This window comes from Ascaphus truei, chromosome 6, assembly GCF_040206685.1.
Source record: "Ascaphus truei isolate aAscTru1 chromosome 6, aAscTru1.hap1, whole genome shotgun sequence".
Lineage (NCBI taxonomy): Eukaryota > Metazoa > Chordata > Amphibia > Anura > Ascaphidae > Ascaphus > Ascaphus truei.
The window spans coordinates 63,818,454-63,829,441 of NC_134488.1; the positions used below are offsets into that span (position 1 = coordinate 63,818,454).

At 42.9% G+C, this 10,988-nt stretch overlaps 2 protein-coding genes across 2 annotated transcripts; both read right to left on the reverse strand.

Moving 5' to 3' along the window:
• Nucleotides 1-300: 300 nt before the first annotated feature.
• Nucleotides 301-3,524, reverse strand: LOC142497170 (gap junction beta-5 protein-like). The gene is made up of 2 exons (XM_075604611.1): nucleotides 3,269-3,524; nucleotides 301-1,432 (listed from the first exon to the last, which is right to left on the reverse strand). The coding sequence occupies exon 2, from the start codon at nucleotides 1,423-1,425 to the stop codon at nucleotides 619-621; it is 807 nt and encodes a 268-aa protein (XP_075460726.1). The 5' UTR covers nucleotides 1,426-1,432; nucleotides 3,269-3,524; the 3' UTR covers nucleotides 301-618.
• A 3,433-nt stretch (nucleotides 3,525-6,957) lies between these two features.
• Nucleotides 6,958-10,506, reverse strand: LOC142497169 (gap junction beta-5 protein-like). The gene is made up of 2 exons (XM_075604610.1): nucleotides 10,308-10,506; nucleotides 6,958-8,919 (listed from the first exon to the last, which is right to left on the reverse strand). Exon 2 carries the CDS (start codon nucleotides 8,889-8,891, stop codon nucleotides 8,046-8,048), a length of 846 nt encoding a protein of 281 aa, XP_075460725.1. The 5' UTR covers nucleotides 8,892-8,919; nucleotides 10,308-10,506; the 3' UTR covers nucleotides 6,958-8,045.
• Nucleotides 10,507-10,988: the final 482 nt, after the last annotated feature.

Below are 10,988 nucleotides of genomic sequence, written 5' to 3' on the forward strand. Positions count from 1 at the left end.
AGAGGACAGTGGGGGAATTCAGGAGAAGGGATTTTCTTGGTGCACTGGCAGTGTTAGGCAGCTCTTGGCCGCTAAACTGGGCTGAAAAGGCAGAAATACTGGATAACCTTGACCCACCCACAGCAATGTGCTTATATTCCGCTGTATTGCTCTTTTACACAAATTGTAAGAGGTATTTAGATGTTGCCTGAACCACAATGTAATTGGTCTGATATGGCCTGGCAGGTCGTTTAATAGTACTTCTCATTCCATAGTCTCTGGAGGGGTCTCCTTGATGCTAGTGACATTATCTGGTTTCTCATTGCTTAATGTGGGGTCACCCTTTTCTCAGTATCTGGAGGTGTCACCTGGATGTTGGTGACATTGATCTGTTTTTTGTATTGGTTAGGCTGGGGTCTTCTAGATACTGGTGACCATGATCTGGATTCTTATTGGTTAGTCTGGGGTACCCTTTTACTGTATCTGTATGGGTCTTCTAGATGAGAAGACCCTGTGCATCTCATTGATCTGGTTTCTCATTTGTTAGTCCCTCTCCTCACTTGAGCTTGGTCCCCTGGATGAAAGCATGGAGCCTGCCAATCCCTTCATTAATCTGGTTTCTTTCATGGCTCGGTCTCGTCACTTCAGTTCAGTTTCTGGGGGCGTCACATGAATGCATGGATGCAGCATGTCCATCTCCTCATTTATCTTGTTGTTCACATGAAAGATCTCCTGCCCCTTGAGGTATGAAATTACATTGTTGGGGAGGCCCCTGCCAGTCTTGCTCTTCTGCATCAGGCACTCCCGACATCTCTTACCCACCAGATACCCCATCTCGCACAGGTTGAGTAGGATGCAGAGCACCGTAATGGCCACCATGAAGAGAGTGAAGATATTTTTCTCGGTGGGCCTGGATATGAAGCAGTCTACAATGTTGGGACAGGGCACCATTGAACACTTGACCAGATTGGGGAGGGAATAGTTGGGGTAGATTTGGTGAAAGATGTAGAGGAAGGCTGAATCTACTGCTGCTTTGACAATAAGACTAATGAGATAAGTCCACCACAAGCCTCCTCTCTTCTTACCGGTATTCAAGTAGAGTCGACCGCAGTTCTCCCCCTGTTTCTCCTTGTGCTTCCTTTCTCTGTCCTCCCTGTAGGCCACATGCATGAGGACGAGGAGAGATGGACAGGTGACCAAGATGAGCTGGAGAGCCCAGAGTCGGATGTGAGAGATGGGGAAATAGTGATCATAGCAGACATTGGTGCATCCTGGCTGGCGGGTGTTGCAGTCAAACTCCCCCTGCTCATCACCCCAGACCCGTTCAGCTGCCACCACGTAGACCAAAAGACGAAAGACGAAGACCACTGAGAGCCAGATGCGACCGAAGGCGGTGGAGAAATTGTTCACCCCGCTGAGGAGGCCCTGGAAGAAAATCCAGTTCATGGTGGCGCTGGAGAGAGAGAGATGGGTCATTACTACAATGTGATACACAACCTTCTACCTAATTTCTAACAAAAAATGACCTTTGGTGCTGACCGATTACTACCTCTACGAATCATTTCATACAATAATGTAATGTAAAAGATGAGTTAAAGGTATTACACGGTCTAATTGGCGTCCCTAAACAAATCTAACCATGCTAATAGCAAACTTATGGCTGCTTTCATGTTTTGGGGAAATGAGTTACAAGTTGAATTGCTACAGGGCTACTAATGGGGAAATGTGTGTGAATCAGGAGTCAGCCTTGACACTTCTTCTCTAACCTAGTCCTTATCACAAAGCCGATAAAGAGAGGGGTGGGGGGAGAGGTTTTTCTTTCCCCTGTGCAAACACTTATTGAACACACAATGACATCAGACAAAAGGGAGAAGCCAGAGAAAATTCCCCCCCCCCCCAAGTCTTAGCTCGCCATGTTTACAAAGTTACTTAAAAAAAAAAATACAGGTGTCAAATTTGGGTAACAAGGTGTTAATCACCCAGATGCAAATCCTTAGGCTGCGGCCCCCGCTGGCGCTGACTGCGCTCATGCTTGAGTGGTGACGTCACCAACTCTCCAAGCATGGGCCCGTGTGTCCTGCGAATTTTGCGAGCGCGCGGGGGGTTGCATGGGGGGCATATTGAGCGCGCTTTGAAGACTCTTTCTTTGACTTCCCAAGCGCTAATCTTGGGAGAGCGTGCGTGCCCACGCACGAGCGCGCGCGGGGATGTGAGAATTCACTTTGCACAAAGTGAACTCAGCAAGCGCCGCCCGCTCAGCGCTAGTGGGGACGCAGTCTTAAACGTGTCAGTGCCATTGGATAAATACAGGGGTAACGAGGTGGGCTTTGCCTGTGCAAATACCTGTTGAGTGATATCTGACAAAAGGGAGCAGCCAGAAGTAATCAACACCCACTCACCAGATTTGGGTTGAAAAAAATAAATAAAGGTGCCAGTCATTCAGATGAAAAAACCTGAAACATGTCACTGCTATTAATGCACATTAGTTCAAGGAGGGACAGACCCCTTAAACATATCACTGAAATTAGCACACTTTGGTCTTAAGACATACCGATCTCTTAAACATACTGTATCACTTCCATTAGCACACTTTGGTTGTAGGAGGGACTAATCCCTTAAACATGTCACTTCCATTAGCACAGTTTAGTCCTAGGAGAGACTGATCCCTTAAACATGTCACTTCCATTAGTATACTTTGGTCCCAGGATGGACTGTCCCTTAAAAGCTCTGGTGAGTGATTTGTCATAAATGGTAACAGGAGGCACTGCTTTTGCTAAAGGGTTAATTAACCACTGAAGCATTACTTCAATTCATTAGGATTCCTTAATGCTTTTGCTGCTTTGCAATGCGTCTCAGGCCCCTATGGCAGCAAAAGCTTTAAAGCACCCCATTAAAGTGGCAAATTCTTCCTTGACACCTTCTGTTACCACTACAAAATATCGCTCACGGACCAAACCATACATTGGCGTACAGGGACACAGCATTGAATTGCAAAAAATTCCGCCCTAAAACATTTTTACCTAATCTGACTGACAACTAAAAAGAGGGGTTTACAGTGAGACTCCAGTACTCCCAGTCATTAGTCCTCTGCCCCCCTCCCCGCCAGTGCTCTGTCCTAATGTCCTGTGTTCCAAAACTGGATCCTTGGGAATAGTAAGTAAGGCGATGGAGGAGGCACCCAGCCTGGTAAAAGTTTGTGGTGTATTTACTCCATAACAATGGTAATAGCAGGTACAAAGTAACATTTTGGGGTCACAGGCCCTCCCTCAGACATGCCCCCCTGACTCACGTGTGTCCTTGGTGCAATCGAAACAGTTACAATGCTCCCATTGTAGAAGTCACTTTCCCACAGTGTGTAGCAGGACGGTCCCACGAGGATGTATTATCTGCAACCCAATGCGGTGATTGTATTTAGCTACAAAAGGTTGTTTCTGGGGTTTTTTTTTTTAAATCGCTGCTGTTTTTTAAGCTGCCTCGGTGTGTACCAGAAGCCTGGTTACAGGGTGTGCCGATATTTTCACCTAGGTAAAGCTTTCTGTCTGAATACATTAAAGAAAAAAAAAAAACTGAAACAGGATCTGTCTGTTTCTCAATAGCAGCCAATCTGGGCAGGACAGGTAAAGGTGTATGCTGAAAGTCTGCTGCACTGCTTTGTCCATTAACCCTTGGAGAAAGTTGTCCCTACTACAGTAGGACCAATATGAACCACTGGCATGTTTAAAGTGTGGATTTTCCCCAGATTCTCTTCTGACATTTTTGTTTAATAAATCAGACACATATAAATAATATATAATCAGAAACAGGGCACGCACAAATAAAAAAAAAAAGGTAAAGGGAGGGTGCATACTGTCCAAAAAGATACAGAAAAGGGACAGGCACTCCTATATGCAGAAAAGTGAAATTTATTGACACAAAGTTTCGGTCCCCTCTGGGACCTTTCCAAAGAGCTATATATTTCTCAATATATATATATTTAGAGGTATCTGTACCGTGTTAGCCGAGCTTAATAATCAAAAACGAATAGACAATACCGTTCTGTGGCTAACAAAAATGCTTTTATTTGTGCGAGCTTTCGAGATACACTGATCTCTTCTTCCGGCGATGTTACAATGGATAAAGCAAGAAAGGGTTTTACTTAAAAACAGTGCATCTTGGAATATATCTGATTGAAACCTATCCCTCCCCCCTGTGCAGTATGCAATTTATGACTTACGGTGTTAATGGTCCCTGAATGTTAGTGATGTAAGAGTATGTGTGTGTGTGTGTGTGTATATGTGTGTAAATATAAATATATAAAGTGCCCACAGTGTATACAGTGCTTTGCAAAAGGTGTTTGTGGGAGCGTATACCAATGGTGTAGAAATGTAAGAGGGTGTTGCATTGCTATTAATGTGTGTAGATTCTATGTGGTCCCTATTGGTATTTAGGGATAGAATTACATTGTACATATGTATGTGTAAGAGACAGCTGTGTGTGCATACATATAGCGTAGTATGTATAGACATGGCCTTTAGCACTAATGGGAAGAGAGTTCTCTTGTTTCAGAGTAGTGACTCATGAAGCTGCGGATTCGATTTAGGCCACCGCTAAGTGTCCCGAACAGTTGCATAAATGTGTTCTAAGATTACCTTTGAGTATGGCCACCTTCAGATCGTTCATCTTATGGCCAGAGTAAGAGAAATGTTCGCCAACAGGACTGTCTCTTGTTCTGCGTGTGATGCAGATTCATTCTCTTGTTTAGTCCCTGTCCCATCTCACCTACAGTATGTAGTAGCAGCCCCCTGGGCATTTCATGCACATGATGAGGTACACAAAATTGCTGGAGGAACAGGTGATCCTGCCTCTTATTTCACAACGGTATCGTTTATTTGTTTTTGATTCATTATATATATATATATATATATATATATATATATATATATATATATATATATATATATATATATAAATCAATGGCATAAAATTAAACACACAATTACATCCTAGAAAATCTGGATATACAGATATGTAAATGTGTAAATCATTTTCATTTGTATATCCAGACTTACTAGGATGCAATTCTTGTACAAATATGACATGCTACTTCAGCTTCATTTGTAAAATATCTGCCTCTAGAAGGGACCTTTGTGGTCCTGAAACCTTGCACTCTTTTTAACCACAAGTTAACTATTAAAGATATCACTTTCACCTTACTTTTACTTTGTCGAAACTGGTTTATGTGAGCTACAGTGAGTGGGTCTTGCTAATTTGCTGGAAAATGAATAATTTGACTGTCTTCTTGGTAAAAACCCCCTTGATCCAATGAATGATTAGGAAGAAATCTTCCTCATTTTCCGTCCAGATCTCCCTTATAAGGAACCTATATCAATAGCTCACAGTGCACACCAGTTTTGCAGCAATAGACTTTAATAAGTAGCCCCCTATGAATCCAATGATTCTGTGAATCTAGGTTCTGCACCATGTGATGTGTCTGCCATGAGTTACTACGGCATCATGGAACTGAAGAGGTTAACTGTGTAACAGCCCGATTGCAAAATAGCAGCCTGCCTTCAATAGTTATTTCTGCTCTCTTATTACTGTACAGTAAGTCTGGTTTCCTATTTCAAAGTCGTCCTCCTCCTTTCCCTTCCCCTATCAGCTTCTGCAGGACACCATTACTGAGCATTCGGAGTTTAGCGCTTTGGAACTCTTTCAATGCTCGACGGCCCAGATAACTCGAACAGTTCTGAATGGGTCAAACTATAACGAAGTGGTGTCAAAGGGAAACTTAGAACAATGTTTCCAATCTGTACAAGTAATATATTGGGGTCTAAGGGACTTATTCGATAGACAATCGGGATGTGTACGGCCAAAATTCCCACTGAGCAGCTGAATGTGACGTTTTCAGACTAAATTTCCATTGATTTATGGAGAATTTCGTCCTAAGATGGCCTGATCAGCTTCTTTTGGCGGATATAGACTGAGCCTCTAAGCAGCAAGGCAGTTTTGGAGCAAAGCGAGGTGTTTTCATCTTGTGTCACTGTATCAAGGTACTTTGCTCCAATTTCTCCCTGTGTGCATCAGTTTGTTTTTTGGGGAGTGTAAATATGAGATACTGTAGATAGGGAGGAGAAACATGATACACATACTGTATGATACTGGGGTATAAAATGTGGTGTCTGTCATTGTTTTTTCTTCCTTTTCCATCTTCTGCCGCGATGTAAACCTTCCAGGCTAACGATATGTGTCAAACCGAAGAGATTGATGAGCAAGCATCTTAGATTTGAGGCGGACACAGGCGGAAAATGACAAGAATATACATGGTGGGCTTGTTCGTTTATGATGCATGTATGGTGTTTGTTATACAAAAAGCAAACAATATTGGAAACATCCTGTTTCATAGGATTTATTTATTTTTTACTGTGGTTAAATAAAATAAGAAACTTGTCCCTAATGAAAAAGTTTTTTTTTAGTTTCTCTAGAAGTGTTACCACTTCCTCGTTCTGTCAGCTGATAATAACGAACATCACTTAGAGAAATAAACAGTGATGCTAGATTAGGACCAATCCACTTTTGGTCTTGATTAGGAATAATGGAGCTGGCTTTTTACCAGACTGCAACCATATTTCAGATTGACATGGACATCTATCTCACACCAGCTGCCTAACACTTTATTTGCACCCCATCAATAAAACATGTTGCCTCCGCAAGTTTCTTGTTTGAATTGGTAGAGTTTCTTCAAAAGTACTGTGCTTGATCTATTGTTTGACCTGTAGTCAAGCTCTGCAGGGCGAGAAGGTTTAAAGCTAGATACTGTATGAAATTAGGATGTCCGTCCATCTCCTCTCAGTGGTAAATACAGTTTGGGCTTGTTATCACTTGATTTCTTTTGGTGCTTTTCCGTTAGAAATGAAGAGGGCTTATTAGGACATCGCTAATAAAAAATCTTGGCTTTGGAAGGAAGTACTGATATAATATGATGTAGACAGAGGTCACGTCTTTCAGCTTTAGATAATAACTTTATTTCAGATAGCACTTTTCTCCCAATAGAACTCAAAGCGCTTCACATTTACACATTTGAATTTTTACAGACATAGCCCCTGCCCAAATCACCTTACAATCTATGATTTGTGGTGACTGAGGCACAGTGAGATAAAGTGATTTGCCCAAGGTAACCAGGAGCTGACACTAGGAATTGAAGCTGGTTCCACAGCTTCTAACTCTGTGTCATTGTTTAAAGAGTTAGCGTCTTTACTCACTGAGCCATTTCTTCTCCTAGATGTTTCTATAGACACTCTACTTCCCATGGAAGTGCATGTTAGGGGTTTAAGAAGGAATTATTTTACTCTGTACATTGTTTCTTTCGGTCCACTTAAAACAAACAGCACCAAAAAGTGGACCCAAACTGTACGCTGTCAAATTGACTCTCTTTCATGCATCTGTCTAAAGTTATATTATAATAGACCAGAGCTCTTCAACTAGTTCTCCTAATGGGTCAAATTAGGAAACATTTAAAAGTAGACAGGCCACAAACTTATTCTAATGTAATTTTAAGATGTAAAAAATAAAACATTTCAATATTTTGCAAGCATTTATAACATTTGTACCATATATATTTACTGTACATTAATTTAATTTACATATGGAGTTTCAGTGTGAAAAATTGCAGTTAGCTACCTTGGAAATTAGCAGGAGCAGAGAGTCTAAGGGCCATGTCAAAGTCTTTCATGGACTGCATTTGGCCCTTGGGCCAGCAGTTAAAGTGCTCTGCAGTGGACCATACTGTACATTCACCATCACTGTACCCAGAGAGAGAGAGAATTGCGCCTCCTATCTTGAGATTCTCTGCTCCACCTGGGAATTACTGGGTGAAAAACCAAGGACCTGAGTATTTGCACTGGTGGTAACCCAGGAAGTGCGTTTGGTTGGAGATAAAGATACCTCCACATAGGGCAGTGGATGTTGTGGATCTTCAACAAGTTTCCTACAGTACATTGTGGTTACTTGTGAGTTGCACAGATGTCCATGGGCCATGTCCATGTCCAATATAAATATCTAGTCAAAGAGAATGTCTCACGTGCTAAAACCTATCGCTGAGCAACGGAGTCCTCAGCTTTTTGTTTGCTGCTGCCTTTCTTAATATCAATACTTGAGAGCTTGCAGTCTACCCCATTAAAAATGTGTCCTTCACACTTAATGTGTTTGCGTTCTTCATTTGCACAGCACTGAGGGCACTCTCCTGCCCCCTTCATTACCTGGGGTTTATTCTGGCTCCCGACTTGCACAGTCTCTTTGCTTTTCTTCCCAATGAGATAGGCAGCCTCCACCAGGTTCAACAAGACGCAGATGGCAGAAGTGACAGTCATGAAGAGGGTGAAGATGTTTTTCTCGGTGGGCTTGGATATAAAGCAGTCCACAATGTTGGGGCAGGGGTCGAGGGAGCACTTCACTAAGCGAGGCAGAAAGTAATTCTTGTACAGCCGATGGAAGACGTATATAAAGACTGCATCCACAGCAGCTTTGACCAGAAGACTGATGAGATAGGTCCACCACAAGCCCCCTCTCTTCTTACCAGTGTTTAGGTACAGCCGGCTGCAGTTCTCCCCCTGCTTCTCCCTGCGCTTTCTCTCCCGGTCCTCCCTGTAAGACACATGCATTATGACCAGGAGAGATGGACAGGTGACCAGGATGAGCTGGAGAGCCCAGAGTCGGATGTGCGATACGGGGAAGTAATGGTCATAGCAGACGTTGGTACATCCTGGTTGGCGGGTGTTGCAGTCAAAGTCTCGCTGGTCATCACCCCAAACCCGACTGGCCGTCAATGCGTAGACAAGGATCCGGAAGATGAAGACGATGGAGAGCCAGAGACGCCCGAATTCCGTGGAGAACTTGTTAACGCCTGTCAGGAGGGCTTCATACATACCCCAGTTCATGGTTGCTTTGCTCCTTCCACTGGGGAATCTGTGAGTGGGAATTTGAGAAACAAATGGGGGATGTTTTAGTACCATCTGAAGTGTGGTGGTACTAGAATTAACACAATACTGCTATTGTTATCAAAATACCAAGAGAACGTTTAAATTATAATATTGCAGTTCTTTTTCAAGAGTAAGGGATTTATTTTAGAATATTCTTATTCTTAGTATAAAGATCCTATAAGTCCTAAATGTAGTCTGAAGAGTTTTGCACAATGTTTAACATGTTTAGAATGTTACTCACTAAAAAACAATGTGCAATACTTCTTTTAGCCACTTCAAGCACTAGATATTCTTTGCTTACCTTTTACGTGGCCAAGATTAATGTTCATAAAAAATGAAGATCCATATTTGCTTTGGGAGACTGAGCTTTAAGGCCCCTTAATGCTTGGCACAGCTAAATCTCATGTGTGTGGAGTAAAACGCAAATGTAATCCCTTTGCTGCCAGTCCCGTGTAATATGCATTACCGGTTCCTCGGGTACCAGGATGGGTTTACAATAACCGTAAATAGCATAGGCAAAATTGGTAATTAACAGTTGAGATGCAAGACACTTGACTTGAGCAGAGTTTGACTGATGTTTTTCGTTGGGGAGCAGTGGCTGCTTGTTGGTTTATGTTAATGTTAGTAACACAGAAGCCTTCCAGTACCTGTACTGACAGACTCTGTACTAATCCTGTGATGGGGGAGGGGGTTACTCAATAAACTGTGATAATGCTGATCAGGGCACTGTCGCACTTCAATTCCCATTAACTTAAAAGAGAGCTTCTATGGGGTAGTGCCCAGACTGGTACTACCTGAGGGATCAGCAATACATTGCTATGCAATGTGCTGCAAGTCTCTGGCAGGGAAGGGGTTAATGGATATCCCCCATTATACACTGCTGCCCAGCAAAAACATCAACCCGTGACCTTGCTACCGCAGTGCAAATGAACCTGGCTTCCGAAGCCAAGAGCTGCTTAGCATGGTGTGTTCATCCCATAAACATCCCGATAGTTAAACAGTTAATTGTGACTGGCTTACCATGTACTGTCATGGGGGCTTTGCATTCTGCGTCGTGAAGTTTCCTTCACTGCATAGATAGTCTCACTCACTGGAAATGTCTGCGCTCTCTTGGACTGTCGCTAAACACTGAAGTCTCACTTTCTCCATCAACAGATGTCACTGACCCTTTCTGGCACTGAATTGGTTAAATCATGGTGGATATGATGGGTTTTACTTAAACTCAAACTCCACAAAGTGTTTTCTCTCCTGCGCATTGCGACAGGCAGACACATCAGGAGTTATGTGACCGTGACAGAACTGTAAACTGAAGGGATTGTAAATAATTAGCTCAGTGGCCAGTGGCCACTTTATATCCAAGGATCTGTCACTTACCTCCAGAGGGTCACTTATAAGGTTAGGTTTTGTCTTGGCCAGGTGTACGGCTTTCTCCGTCTGATTTCATAGCTCCGAGATCCCAGCCATTTCTCTTCGCTCTCCGCTTTCATTCCTCAGTCTGAGTCGGATCGCATACCTGGGTGTGTCCTACATTATTTAAGGTGGAGGAGAAGCCCTGTTAATCCACTCTACGCTTCTGTCATCAACCTCTAATGGCTAATAGCCCAATTTGTGTAATGCCGTTTTCTAAAAAGAGGCAGACATAGTCACAGCTGCCCATGGCCCCTCTATTACATAAGGGGCATAATTTCTGTTATGACCAATTATCATCATTTATAGCCCAAATACCTATTGACCCTATCAGTGGTGCATTGCCAGCCCCTTCTGCACTCCATGGGATGAAGAAGCCTCTTGCAGAATGGGCCTACCCTTAACCAGTGTTGTTCAACCAGGGTTTCTAGGAACCCTTGGGTTCCGTGGGCATCCCTAAAGGGTTCCCTGTAATTTTCAGGCCATTTTTAAATTATACCAAATATAGACAAATTTACAATGCTGTTATATTCATGGTGGATAATTGTCAGTAGCTGATGTACAGATGTAGCCAGACTTACTATCTCTTGTCTCGGGCAGGCCGCAAGATCCCAGCTGTGGTTTACCGCAGGGAGCCTGCAATTAAAT